The following is a 14531-nucleotide window of genomic DNA, read 5'->3' as shown; positions in this document are numbered from 1 at the left end:
CCGTCAGACCCTGGACTACAATTCCTAGCAGTCCTTGCGCCCAGAGCTCGCGGTGGGAGGTGCCTCCGGGCAGGCGCCTGCGCGGTGCGGCTACTTGAGCCTGGAGTACCACACCCCCGGGAGGGAAACGAGGGGAGGTTGAAGCATCCGAAGCATTAAAGCATCCGAGGGAGCCGGAGGGGAGGAGAATGGAGTGACAGAGACGCGCGGAGGGTGGGGGGTGGGGGGGGAAAGTGTTGAGGGAGGGGGGAGGGGGGACACAGAGGGAGGAAGAAGCGGCGGCGGCGGCTCCTCGGTGCACTGGGGGAAACTCTGCGGGCTCGGAGCAAGAATAATGCGGTAGCAAGGCGGGCTGCTTGCTTCTGGCTTTAGCAGCAGCGGAGGCAGCCCGAACAGCGGCAGCGGCAGCGGCATCTCCCTAGACGCTGACAGCCCCGCCGGCCGGCTCCCTCGCTGACTGCCGACTGTCAATGGAGCTGGAAAACATCGTGGCCAATACGGTCTTGCTGAAAGCCCGGGAAGGTAAGCTCGGATGTTTCGCCGCGGGCCGGGGTGCGGGTGTCGTGTGGGCAGCGGGCGTGCAGGATGCTCGCAGTGAGTTGGTGCGAGCGGTTCAGCTTGGAGATCTGTCTGCAGATGTTGAGGGGATCCTGCCTTTTGGGCTCAGAAGGTTAGGGTTGGGGTAGAGGCATTTGCAGAGACAAGTTATGATGCTAAAATATCCTCTAGTTTACAGCTGAGCCTTAGAAATCGTGCGATCTCCGCAGCTGTTGAAAGGGCAATTGGAAAAGCATTCTTTTAGGAGAGAGGGGCAAGAAAACGTGCCAATAAAATAGCTTTTGACTTGGCCCGGGATGGTTTTGAGAGTGTGAACTCTTTCTCTCTCCTCCCCCACTCCCCGTGTGTGTGTGTGTGTGTGTGTGTGTGTGTGTGTGTGTGTGTGTTGTGGGATTGAAATTAGCAGAAGCCAAGTCTTTGCGTGCGCAGGCTGAGTTGATAAAGTGTATTGGTGGAAATCATCCTCTGGGAAAATTTCTTAGGGAAATCCCGTCGTCGTGTTGAAGGAAGCCTTTTAAAGGCAAAGTAAGATGTTGAGGAATTAGCCAGTTTATAGAATAATGAAAGGGCGACTCAACAAATCACTGAGAAAATAATTCAGTTTTTCAGAGTGGATTGTTGTTATTAACTACCTCCAACCCCCACCCTGCGGTAAGTAATTGTTCCATTTTGGCTCAGTTAAAGGCAAGTGTGCTGCTGTTTAGATGTGTTTTGCATGCATCTCACTAAATTTCCTGCGTTTAGCTATCAGGAAATAGCATCCAAATGGAATGGGTAAGATCTTAATGAGTGAGTAATACCTGTCCTGTTACCATTTGACTGGAGTTGGAAAAATGTGGGGGGTCAGAAACTTAGATGTCCTAAAAGGTTTGTGTTGCATGAATGTAAACATACATATTTAGGAAAACTTGGATTTATGTAAAATCTCTTTTGCCAAGATTTGGACTCTGGTGTTTTTGCAACCATTTTATAAGAAGGGGGAGTGTTATTTCCTTTCCTGGGAGGAGGCTGTATTTGATATCTAGGGCAGACTGAGTAAGGTTTTTCCCTTTAGAAAGATTCTCAGTAAGCAGGGTGTGAAAATGCCATCCCTACTTCTTAATATTTTCATTCACCCACTCTGATGAATGAAGGAAGACTTTCTGGCCAGCAATAAAACAACTCATGTTTATCCAGCCCATTCCATCACCTTGTGGCTCAGTACATGGTGTGCGGCCAGTAATATACAACCTACCTTGGGCTAGGTTTCAGCAACTCATCTTGGCACTTTCAGGTCACTTGTCACCCTAAAGCAGCCACCTGGAAAGCTTGTTTTGGATGTCCCCAAAGAAGGCACTGCTCTGAAAACTGAGTAGAGTTTCAGATATTCAGGCCTCTCTCCTCTATTGCCCTTCACTCTTTTTATTTTTATTTATTTATTTATTTTTACGAGGTTGTGGTGGGCTATTATTCGTTGACTTTGGGTTTTAAGACCTGAGATTTTTCTCCTCACCTCTATTAGCCTTTTGTTGTTGTTGTTGTTTTTCAAGACAGGGTTTCTCTGTGTAGCCTTGGTGCTTTGTAGACCAGGCTGGCCTTGAACTCACAGAGATTCCCTGGCCTCTGCCTCACCGAGTGTTGGGATAACCACCAAGCTGGCTCTAACCTGGCTTTTTTTTTTTTTTTTTTCGTTTTTCCAGACAGGGTTTCTCTGTGTAGCCTTGGCTGTCGGGGACTTGCTTTGTAGACCAGGCTGGCCTCGAACTCACAATGATCCGCCTGCCTCTGCCTCCCGAGTGCTGGGATTAAAGGCTTAACCTGGCATTTTTAATGAAGTAGATAGAACTAGGTAAGGCAAGCTCTTCTGGGGCTGGGCAGCACCTGGAGGTGAAGGAGAAAGCTCCTGCCTGCACGCCTTTGCAGCCTGCCACCTAGTGGTGGGACACAATAGCACATCTCAGGACCCCCGGGTTGGGCAAATTGTTAATGATTCTGAAACTGTTTATTCCAGGGCCTTTGCATGTTCTACTGATTACTTCTGCTGCCTAGGGACTCAGCTCTCTAGGATTCACTATGCTATACGTTTGTTTATTCTTCTCTCAGCACTGACAGATATGTCACTTCCCCTTTCCCAGTTATTACCTTAAGTATTTTTACTGAAATGAACTTACTGGTATTTTTGTGTGCTGGGCTAGCATATAGGTTTTGCCGGAGTCTTTGAGAGGAGAACTGTAGACTGGAAGTGTATGTGGAATGATGGACTCCCATTGGGGCTGAATTACTGTGATTAGAAGTGATCAAGAATGGGCCCCCTTTTTTCCCCTTTAAAGTCCTTTAGTTTTCCTGTGAGAGTTCCATAGACATCTCCTGGTGAGAAACAGCTTTTGAGAATGCCTTCCAATTGAGAGGACTTTGCCTGCAAGGAAACAGAGATTGACATGTGAGTGATAAAGTAATCATGTACATGAAAGCTTCATTTTAAAATTTGTATTTAACTTTCCCCCCTTTTATGTCTAAAGAGACCCTACAATTTTAAGTTCTTCTATTCAATAAAGGCTGGGACTTTATTAAAGCTTTGAGCTTATCCTAATTAACATGGAAGAGTCTAGAAATAAAACACATGTTCTCTTCTAAGTTTTCTACTTAAAGTCATATTGAATTTGCTAATTCTCCAAATAACTATTATCTAGCTGTATTATCAGAAATGAATGTTTCAAGAGGTAGAATTCTTTCTAGCATGCAAAAAGCCTTGATTTGGTCCTAGCACTAGCGCTCCATTCACATAAAAGGAAGGAAAGGGGAAAAAAGGGAGGGAGGGAATGGAAAAGGGAGGAAGAGAAACATAAAAGAAAAGGCCAGGATAGACACGTAGTGTCTGCCTAGTGTTCACCTGACCCCTTGGGTTTGATGATCCCTAGCAGAGAGTAAATGGGTGTGGTTGCACATATGTGTAAATTCAGCCTTGCTTTCTTGGAATTCAAATCCAATCTATTGGAGAGAGAGAGAGAGAGAGACAGACAGGGATAGACGCGGGGGGGGCGGGGGGAGACAGAGAGAGAGAGAGAGGGAGAGGGAGAGGGACAGAGAGGGAGGGGTGGGGGCAGAGGAGAGAGAGTTCCAGCCAGGTTAGTGACATAACTGATATGAATTTTGTAACACACAGAGAACAAGCAAACAAACTCCCAAATACCCAGCTGTCTAAAGTGTTTTAAAACACTTCTTGAAGATTCTTCTGAATGGTTAGAGATGAGAAATATAATTGGTGACTGAAATTTAAGCAAGTTCTCTCAGCAAAACACATTATAAACAGTTTTAAATGTAGCTTTCAAGTAAAAGTGACATTTGTTTCAAAGAGTACAGACCTTAAAGACAGACACACTTTGTAAATATTCTAAAAATTTGTCCGTGTTAGTGAGTACCTTTGGGATTTCTTTTTTTCCCCTTTGAAACAAGGTCTATGTTACCCACACTGACCTTAGATTTCCAACCAGGCTGGCTTTGAATTCTCGGTGTTCTTGCCTCCACTTCCCAAGTGCTGGGATTTACAGGCTAGTGCTACCATGCCATGGTTCTTTTTCCTTTTTCTTAAATAATGAAAGTTTATTAAAAGTGAGAGTGAAAAGCTGGGTGTAGTAGTGTATACCTTTAAACTGAGCACATAAAAAGCAGGCTGGCCTCTGTGACTTTGAGGCCTCCCTGGGGTATGTGGAGGGTTCTAGGCCAGCCAGGGTTATGCCTAGTGAGGCACCATCTCTACCATCCCTCTCACCAAACAAACAAATGAACTTAAATGTTATTTTTTCTTTTGTTTATTTTTCTTCCTCCTCTAATTATTCTTCATTGCTGTGGGTTTGGTTTTTTTTTTTTTTGGTGTGTGTGTGTGTGTGTGTGTGTGTGTGTGTGTGTGTGTTTCCTAGATGGACTCACTTTGGTAGACCAGCTAGCCTTGAACTCACAGAGATTTGTTTGTTTTTTGGTTTTTCAAGACAGGGTATCTCTGTGTAGCCTTGGCTGTCCTGGACTCACTTTGTAGACCAGGCTGTCCTCAGGAACTCACAGAGATCTGCCTGCTTTGCCTCTGCCTCCCAAATCCAAGTGCTGGGATTAAAGATATGCACCACCACTGCCTGGCTTGAGTTTTTTTAGAGACAGAATCTCCTCCCCCCCCCCCTTTTTTTGGAACAGGGTTTCTCTGTGTAGCCTTGGCTGTCCTGGACTCACTTTGTAGAGCAGGCTGGCCTCGAACTCACAGAGATCCACTTGCCTCTGCCTCCCGAGTGCTAGGATTAAAGGTGTGCGCCACCATGCCCAGCTTGAGACAGAATCTCACTGTGTATCCCTGCTAATTGACTATATTGATTAGGATGGCCTCACAGAGATCTGTCTGCCTCTATCTGTTTTACTTTTGTGATAGTTGTTTTGAACCAACAAAATATGGAGATCTAAGTTCAAAATGTTCAAGCTAGTAAAATATATTGTGTGACTTGTTATTTGTCCTGATTGTGTGAGAAAGTAACAAGTTGGTTTTGATCTCTGTTAGGAACTTTAGCTTTCCAAGAAATAGTTAAGGAACAAAGAAATATGTTGAGACAGAATTCATGCCAATTTATGAAATGTGTGAAGTGATTAAGCATGTAATGAAAAAGTGACCCAAACCAAGTCTTCTATCTATTTACATTTCTGAATCTTAGAAAATTGGCAGGCAAGCTCCTGTTGAAATACTGGTAGTGAGTGAGAGTATTTGCAGAATGCTTTTTGTATATTTCTTTTAGGTTTATTGTTGCAGTAAAAGTTTTCTTCACTTCCTTACAGTCATGTATTGCTATTGAGCAGTACTGGTGAGAGGAACACAATGCAAAAAAAATTTACCTTTTCTTTCTTCCTAGGCTAGTAGTCAGGGTCCTGTTTGGTCAATAAAGACGTCAGGAGAACTGACCATATATTCTTGGATTTGAGGCTAGCAAGAGTTGGAACAGAATGACTCTGCTATTCGTTACAATTTCTGAAAACCAGAATGTACAAGAAACTTTTCATAGATAAGGCTGAGACTTTTTGTCTGTATCTGGCTGATTATCAAGATTAGGGACCCGGGAGAAGGACGCTGGGGGCTGGGAGAGGCCAAGGAGGCTAACAGGAGAAAATGAGCTACCATCTAGAGCTGGGAGAAGGTAGGCTAACCTTTTGGTAGGCTTGGCATGGCATTCCACGGCAGATTGGAAGCCGGCTTTTCCCTTGAGTCCTTAGCTTTTGATGCTGGAGCTGAAACATGCTTGGACTAAGTTGTCAGAAGACTAGTTTTCTCTGAAGCTTGTAGTCCACCACAGCTCTGAGGAGACACAGTCCTACTCAAAGCTTCTCTTTTCAACCTGAGGATACAGAAGAGTGACAGCTTTCGTTCTGGCGGCTGGCGTGGGTGAAAGCAGCCTAGCCTGGTAAACAGTGCTGTTAAGCTCTTAAATGAAACTGCCTCTTCATATAGTTTCCTTTTCGGTACTACTAACATAGAGAAACCAAAAGCAGCATTCAGAAGGCCTGGCTTTCCAACAGAAGATTTTCTTTTCTTTTAACATTTATTTTTTAATTAATTAATTAATTAATTAATTTTGGTTTTTCGAGACATGGTTTCTTTGTGTAGCCCTGGCTGTTTTGTTTTCTCTCTCTTTTTTTTTTTTACATTAATTTATTCAGATTACAAGTCAATTGTTATCCCATCACTTGTAACCCTGGCTGTTTTGAATTTTGTAGACCAGGTTGGCCCCGAACTCACAGAGATCTGCCTGCCTGAGTGCTGGGATTAAGGCATGCACCAGCACACCCAGCTCCTACAGAAGATTTAAAAATGATGATTGTGCTTCATCTAGCTGTTTATTTTTTGTAAGCATCAGGTAAAAGGCCCACAGACTCTGATCTTTCAGGGGCTTAGTTGTTGCTTGTCAGATTCTAACCTGTAAAAGAGCCTGATCTTTCAAACCAGTCCTTGCTTGAGTCATGTCTTCAAGAGCCAGAGCTCCTATAGTGGCTTGCTAAGTGATGGCCCTTTGGTAGGTGTCATAAATGACTACCTTTTCCTTTTCTAAGCACTGTTGAGTTCTCAACCCATGCCTGGGGACTGGCAACATTTTTATGAAACCATTTAGGCCTACGGGCAATATTTGAAGTTAATATTTGTTGCCAATGAATTTGTGGACCAAGATAACACATTATAATACTTACACTTTTTTTTTTGACAGATTTGCTTAGAATTTCCTGTGTAGCCCAGGCTGGCCTCAGACTTGCAGCAGTCCTCTTGCATCAGCCTCTCAAATGCTGAAACTGCAGGTCTGAGCCTCCATATCTCGTTATATCTAGATTTTCCTAATTAAAAAGTGCTAAGGAAGCCGGGTGGTGGTGGCGCACGCCTTTAATCCCAGCACTCGGGAGGCAGAGGCAGGCGGATCGCTGTGAGTTCAAGGCCAGCCTGGTCTACAAAGTTAGTCCAGGACAGGCAAGGCTACACAGAGAAACCTTGTCTCGAAAAACAAAAACAAAACAAACAAACAAAAAAAACAAAAAAGGCTAAGGTTGAGATTTGTTCTTAGAAAGTGAAGACCAGTTGTTCCTTTAACTACTCAGACACCAGAGGACACATTCCATTTGTATAAATTATGTTACTTTTTAAAAAAGAAAACAATCACTTCCTGATTGAATCCTACTCCCATTCTCATTTTTTAAAAAGTCTTGATTGTCTTCTGGATACTTACAAAAGTAACATTGGTGCACACATTCATTCATCACTGGAGTTTTGAAGGCTCCTTGGCAGAAGTAATACTTTGGATATCAGCCTTGGATAAATACATTTAGAAATGGGTTAAAAGAGACAATTTGGTCAGGGGTGGAAGAACATGTCTTTGGTCTCAGCACTCTGGAGGCAGAGGCAAGCAGATGTCTGAGTTATAAGCCAGCTTGGTCTATGTAAGTGCTGGGATTAAATGTATGTGCCAGCATGTCCAGCTTATTTTTATTTTGGTAGTGGCTTGGGATTGAACTCAGGGTTTTATGCTTGCAAGGCGTATACTCTACCACTGAGATACATCATTGACCCTTTTTAGGCTGTTTAAACTAGAAAACTAGATATGAGCTGAATGTTTTCTTTTACACAGTGAGTTGAGGCTGATTAGGGCACCAGCTCTGCAAATGAGTGGACTCTGTAGGCTCTGCTGTGTGTAGACTTTGGACTATGGCCTGAAGGGCACCTATGTAATTCAAAGATGATTTAAAGCTACATTTGTGCCAGATGAGGCTCATATCTGTAATTGCCATGAATTCTTCTTTCTTTCTTTCTTTCTTTTTTTTTTTTTTTTTTTTTTTTTGGTTTGTTTTCCAGACAGGGTTCTCTGTGTAGCCTTGACTGTCCTGGACTGACTCTGTAGACCAGACTGGCCTCGAACTCACAGTGATCTGCCTGACTCTGCCTCCCAAGTGCTGGGATTAAAGGGGTGTGCCACCACCGCCCAGCCGAGAGACCCTGTCTTGAAAAACAAAAACAAAAACAAAAACAAAACACTACCACCAAAACAAAACAAAACAAAACACAAATGGACAGCAAATAAAAACAAAATGAACAAAAAAACCCAAAAGATCAGTTATTTCAGATGAAAATCATAAAAAACAAAACAGGAAAACCCTTTGGTTGGGGATGAACAAGGCCTCTTGGAACTCTTGGTTGCAGTTCTAGATTAAAAAGGTAGAGGCTGCCCTCCTTTCTGGATTTCTGTTGGGACTGAGTTGTGTGCTCTGACATGGTACTGAAAGGGAGACAAAGGAGAGAGTGGGCTGGCCAGCTCCAGGTAGATATGTGGAGCTTGGGGCTGACTCAGTTTATTTAGTTCAAGGATAGAGATAGTGGAAGTGATGAGCCGTCATATTCTCCCATCCCACTTCACATCTTGGTAAGAAATTTATCTAAATTGAACAACTCTCTTTTTTTTTTAATTAAACATTTTTTATTTTTTACATATACATTTATATTATTACACATATATACAATAAACTGCCTATAGCAAGAAGAACCATGACACAATCAGAGCAACTGTCTTTTTTTATTGGAATAGAGAGTATGTTATCAGTACATGCAGAGCCCACGTTCCTTTAATTTTTTTAAAAACTTATTTTCCTTATTGTGATAACATCTTACTATGTAGCTCAGGCTGACCTCAAACTCATGATCATTTTTCCTCAGCTCCCCAAATGCTGGGCTCATTTATAGGCTTGTACTACCATGCCATGTCTGGCGTCATGTTCTTTCTTGTGACTATGTATTGAAACAGTCATTTTATCAAGAGGAAACAATATGTTGTGTAAGGTGTCTTAGTTACTGTTCTATTGCTGGGAATTGACAGTGTAACCAAGGCAGTTTATAAAAGAAAACATTTCGTTGAGGGTTTGCTTACAGTTTCAGAGGGTGAGCTCATGACCATCATAGCTAGTAGTATGGTGGCAGCAGGCAGGTGTGGCCCTGAAGCAGTAGCTAAGAACTTACTTTTTTCTTTTGAGACAGTCTCTATATGTCGCTCTGGCTATCCTAGAACTTACTATGTAGTGGTCAACACTGGCCTCATACTCATAGAGATCTGCCAGCCTCTGCTTCCCAAGTGCTAAGATTAAAGGTGTATGCCATTCACTATGCCTGGCCAGAGCTTACATTTTATCCCCAAACTGAAGGTGGGGAGACTGGGCTTGCCCATCAGCCTTTGAAACCTCAAGGTTCACTCTCAGGGACACTTCTTCTTCAATAAGACCACGTCTCCTTATCCTTCCTAAGCAGTTCGCTAACTGGGGACCAAACATTCAAATATATGATCCTATAGGGGCCATTCTCAGAACACCACTCAAGGGCATAAGGGAAAAAAAAAGAAACTTACATAGATGTCAAAGAAGTGATCTAAAATAGAGATGAAAATGGGGCAAAGCAATTTGAAGGGTTTCTATTTCTTCCCAACTGACTAGACTGAGAAAAGGAAGAAGATAAAGATGTCAAAGTCAGACTGCTTGCATCTACTTCACAGTGATTTCTCCCTAAAGACAAGTTCTTGTGAGATTTTAAACCTTTTAAACAATAACTCAGTTGGGACATACTTGGAAAGGAAGGAAAGCATTTGAAACAATAAAACAATTAGTTACTTTTTCTTTTTTGTCTGAAGCCAGGAACTCTATTTGACATGGTGCCAGAGTTAACCAGGAACATCCTCCTGACAGAGACTCATAAATCAGGCCATTTTTGATAGGGCTTTCTGTGGCTCTAAGAAATTTGTAATCTGTGGAAGATCAATATATGTTTTTTTTGAGACAGGGTTTCTCTGTGTAGCCTTGGCTGTCCTGGACTTGCTTGTGATCCAGCTTCCTCTGCCTCCCGAGTGCTCGGATTAAAGGTGTTTGCTACCACGCCCAGCACAATCAATATATATATATTTTAAGGCAAGGATGAAGCTGAGCATGGTGATGCACGCCTTTAGTCCCAGCAGAGGCAGATGGTTTGTTGTGAGTTTGAGGCCAGCCTGGTCTATATATTGAGTCCAGGACAGGCAAGGCTACACAGAGAAACCCTGTTGGGGGTAGGGAGTGTATGTGGGGTGAGAGGCAAAGATGAAATGAACCTGTAGGGACTGCATCCAAGGCCTGTTCAGAAAGAAAAAGGGAGCCAGGCAGTGGTGGTGCATGCCTTTAATCCTAGCACTCGGGAGTTGGCGGTCGGATCTCAGAGTTTGGGGGCCAGCCTGGTCTACAGAGTGTGTTCTAGGCCAGTCAAGGCTACACAGAGAAACACTGCCTGGAAAAAAAATCAAAATCAAAATCAAACCCAAACCCAAACAATAAAATAAAACAAAAACCACAAAACAATAAACAAACAAAACCCCCAGAAAGCAAAAGAAGGTAAACAGATAAGAACATTTCAACCTGGTTAAGTGGCAGCGACCTACTTTCTGTTTGACTGTTCTTTTCCAGAACAGTCATTCCTGGTTGATGTTTGGGAAAATGAGTCAAGAAAGGGTATCGCTAGACCAAACAAGTTACTTGAGCTATGGACTTTGCAGCAACTTCAAGTAGATCTACCATGTTCCTAAACAAATCTCTCTTTTCTTCTATGAAATGTGAGCAAAAAATCAGACTGACTTTTTCTTTCTTTGTTTCCTTCCTTCCTTCTTTTTTCTTTCTTTCTTTCTTTCTTTTTTTTTTTTTTTTTGATACAGGGTTTCTCTGTGTAGCTTGGCTGTCCTGGAACTGGGCTTGAACTCAGGTGTGCCTGCCTTTCCTCCTGAATACTGGGGTTAGAAGCATGCACCACTCTGACCCTCAGATTGCCTTCTTGGGGTGGTATGATTTCTGTTTTTTTTTTTTAAGGAGCTCATGCTTGGCTTCATTGTTTTAAGACATTAAAAAAATTATACTTCCTTTATTATGTGTGTGTGCCTGCCTGTGTGCATGTGTGGAAGTTGGAGGACAGCCTACAGGAATCAGTTCTTTCCTTTCACTGTGTGGACCCTGTGATTGAACTCAGGTTGACAGGTTTGGTGGCAAGTTCCTTTACTGGCTAAGCTATCTTGACAGCTCAAGGTATTTTTTTTTAAATGTAAATGCCCACAAGGTTGTAATGGTGACACAAAGTGGGTCTATTGGCTTTCCTGAAAAAAAAAAATAGGAACCATAACTTCTCACCTAGACTTGGTTGTTAGTCTAGTGCCAATTTGAATTACCCGGGTTGGTGGGTGGTGGTGGCTCACGCCTTTAATCCCAGCCCTTGGGAGGCAAAGGCAGGTGGATCCTTGTGAATTCAAGACCAGCCTGGTCTACAATGTGAGTCCAGGACAGCCAAGGCTACACAGAGAAGCTCTGTCTCAAAAAAACAAAAACAAACAAATAAACAAACAAAAAAGAAATTACCTGGGTTGAGTTATTCCTTTTAGGTGGTGAGTAGCTGATTGGAGGAATCCTTGCAGTAGGTGATTCCAGTTGAAAAGTATAACTGAAGGTTATGGAGATGATTCTGTCAGTAAAGAGTTTCTTTCATGCATGAGTCCCTGAGTTCAATCCCCAGAACCCATGTAAGAATACCAAGTATGAAGGCATGTGCTCCTAATATCAGAGCTGGGGAGGTACAGGTGGAAACCCTGGGGCTTGCTACCCTAGTCTAGCCTAATTGATAGGCTTTGGGTCTAAAAGGTGGTTTTGGGGATCAGACCCAAGGCTGTCCTTTGGCCTCTATATACACAAGCACACACATTCACAGGCATTTGTAAACATATGTGCATGCACATGATAACCAGTAAGAGTGTAATTGCATCCCCTTGCTGAGGGTGGTCTCTATGGTTGTAGAGTGAGTGAGATAGGTACATATATGTACATGCTCACATAAACATGAACATGTGTATGTCTATGGCTATGACTCTACCTGTGTTTTCCCTCTGCCTGTGTTCTGCCTACTCACTTCAGATTATCACAGGGTCTTTATTTATTTATTTATTTTAGTTATTTTTTTAAAGATTTATTTATTTACTTATTTATTATGTATATAGTATTCTGTCTGCATGCATACCTGCTTACCAGAAGAGGGCACCAGATTTCATTATCGATGTTTGTGAGCCAACATGTGGTTGCTGGGAATTGAACTTATAACCTTTGGAAGAGCAGACAGTGCTGTTAAGTCTCTGAGCCATCTCTCCAGTCCATCAAGGTGTCTTAGTTTCATTGCTGTAAAGAGACACCATGACCATGGCAACTCTTCTAAAGGGAAACATTTAATTGGGGCTGGTTTACAGTTTCACAGGTTTAGTCTATTATCATCATAGAGGGAAGCGTAGCATCGTGCAGGCAGACATGGTGCTGGAGGAGCTGAGAGTTCTATATCTTGATCCACAGAGAGCAGAAGGAGATTGTGTGCCACATCTCCTAAAAGTGCCACTTCCTGTGGGCCAAGCTCTCAAACACATGTCTATGGGGACCATACCTATTAAAACCACCATATAAGGTTAGCCATGTGGTATTTTTCTTTCTCCTGGTGGGACTAATTACTAAATATTTGTCCCTAAAGAACAGGGCATCAAAGCAGATGGGTGCAGTGATAAGAGAGCTACATCATTGGCAGCAGCATGTCCTTGGCAAGGCTTGGAGGTGGCCAGTGAGTAGCTTAGTTCCAGAGGTTGTGGTCTTACCCTGTTCCAAGCCTGCCCAGCACATCTTTCCTACTTTGGTCATGCTTGTCTGCAGACTCTGCCTGAGGGTGACATCTTGGGCACATGTTCAGGTCCCAGCAGTTTTCTTTAATGCAGAAGTGGAAGCTAGAGTTGGGGAGGTGAGTACCCCCTCTCCTTCCTGACGTTGGAGCATAAGGTGGCCTTTGCCCTAGCAAAGTTATCGCAGGGTTAATCTCTTTTGTACTCTTTAGCACCAACTTTATTAATACTTGTATCCAGAGTCCTTGTCAATCTCCGTCTCCCTCTCCTCCCTCCCTCCCTTCTTCTCCCTCTGTCCTTCCCTCTTCTTTGTTGCCATGTTGACTTGGAATCCTAGGTGGAAGCACTATGATGTCACCGCTAAATAATGAGGGGACAGGAAGCCATGCCTTTGCCTTTAATTGGGTATAGAGGTGTAGCTCTGAATTTATCCACTCAGGCAGAGGAAAGGTGAGGAATTACCCAAGTATAGGGCAGAAGGAGCCTGGCCAATGTAATTGTCCTGCACAGTTGTTAAAAGGTGTTGTGAAACATCACATGAAATGGAATTCCATCTTGGTTGAATCTTGGCAGCACTTTTGAAGGGTCAACAAGAAAGCTGAAAAGCAGCTTCCAAGGGCTGATGCTGAAATGTGTTCTGCTTTGTCCTAATGCTGCCATTAATGTGCCTAGAACAAGTACATTAGGTCATGCAAACAACATCCGTGAAAAGGAGCCAAGCCCTAGGAACAGTGGGGAGTGGAGCACAATTGGGATGTGCTTGGCAAAGTTCATCTCTGTGTCTTCCTTATCTCAGGCTTGAGTGTTGTGAATAGATGCTCATAGGCTTTTGTTCATGTTGTGTGTGTGTGTGTGTGTGTGTGTGTGTGTGTGTGTGTGTGTGTGTAGGGGCTAGTATCAGAGGAGGGTCGATGGTGTGTCTGCAGCATCATTGGTGTTCAAAAGAATTTCTAGAATAAGTTATGGTGCTGTATTTCTGCTGTGGGGAGGAGACCTGGAGAGTAGAGACCCTACAGGAAGTAGGTAGCGATGGTGGGAATAGCTTGGACTCCCATCCAAGAACCTGTGTGAAAAATGGTGAAAAGCTGGGTGAGTAGTTCTAGGGAGCAGAGACAGGTAGGTCTTAGGCTCACTGGCCAGCCAGCAGAACCTAACTGATAAGTTCCAGGACTGTATGAGACCCTGTCTTTAAAAAAAAAAAAAAGGTGGATAGACTAGGCATGGTGGCATACACCTTTAATCCCAGCATTTGGGAGGCAGAGGCAGGCAGATTTCTATGAGTTGGTGGCTAGCCTGTTCTACATAGAGAGTTCCAGGCCAGCCAAGGCTACATCTTGAGGTCTCCATCTTAAAAACAAAACAAAACAAAATAAGAAATAAGGTGTGGTTGACCTCATCTCTACACACACATACACACAACACACACACACACACACACACACACACACACACACACGCACACACACACATAGACTCACACAGACAGACAGACAGACACACACACTCACACACAGACGCACACACACATGGATACACAAACAAAAAGACTCCATGTCATAGCATAGCATAGTAGATGATAAATTAGGAAACACCTCAGCATGGCAAAGAAAGATTACGTAAGGGTAGAGGACAAATAGGAAGATGTTTTCCAAATGTTTGTCTTAACTGTTAAAAATGTTTGGCAAACTCGCCCTTCCCCCTGAGTTGGAAGTGGTTTGTTTTCGTTGTTTTCTCAGAAATAAATATTTGCATTCGACCAAATGTTCAGGGCAAATAGTTGTTCCTGGT

The 14531-nt window shown here is 43.2% G+C and overlaps 1 protein-coding gene across 2 annotated transcripts in view; it reads left to right on the top strand.

Moving 5' to 3' along the window:
* Nucleotides 1–252: 252 nt before the first annotated feature.
* Nucleotides 253–14531, top strand: part of GRK5 (G protein-coupled receptor kinase 5) — a 193933-nt gene continuing 179654 nt past the window's right edge. For both annotated transcript variants that reach the window (XM_084748799.1, XM_084748798.1), the window contains exon 1: nucleotides 253–522. In XM_084748799.1, coding sequence (XP_084604925.1) covers nucleotides 471–522 — 52 coding nt within the window. In that variant the 5' untranslated portion in view covers nucleotides 253–470. The remainder of the gene's footprint in view (nucleotides 523–14531) is intronic.

Source organism: Acomys minous, assembly GCF_964271855.1.
Source record: "Acomys minous genome assembly, chromosome: 2".
In the NCBI taxonomy this organism is placed as follows: Eukaryota; Metazoa; Chordata; class Mammalia; order Rodentia; family Muridae; genus Acomys; species Acomys minous.
Note: the sequence above shows the minus strand (reverse complement) of the source record. Positions and strands in the feature narration are given on the sequence as shown.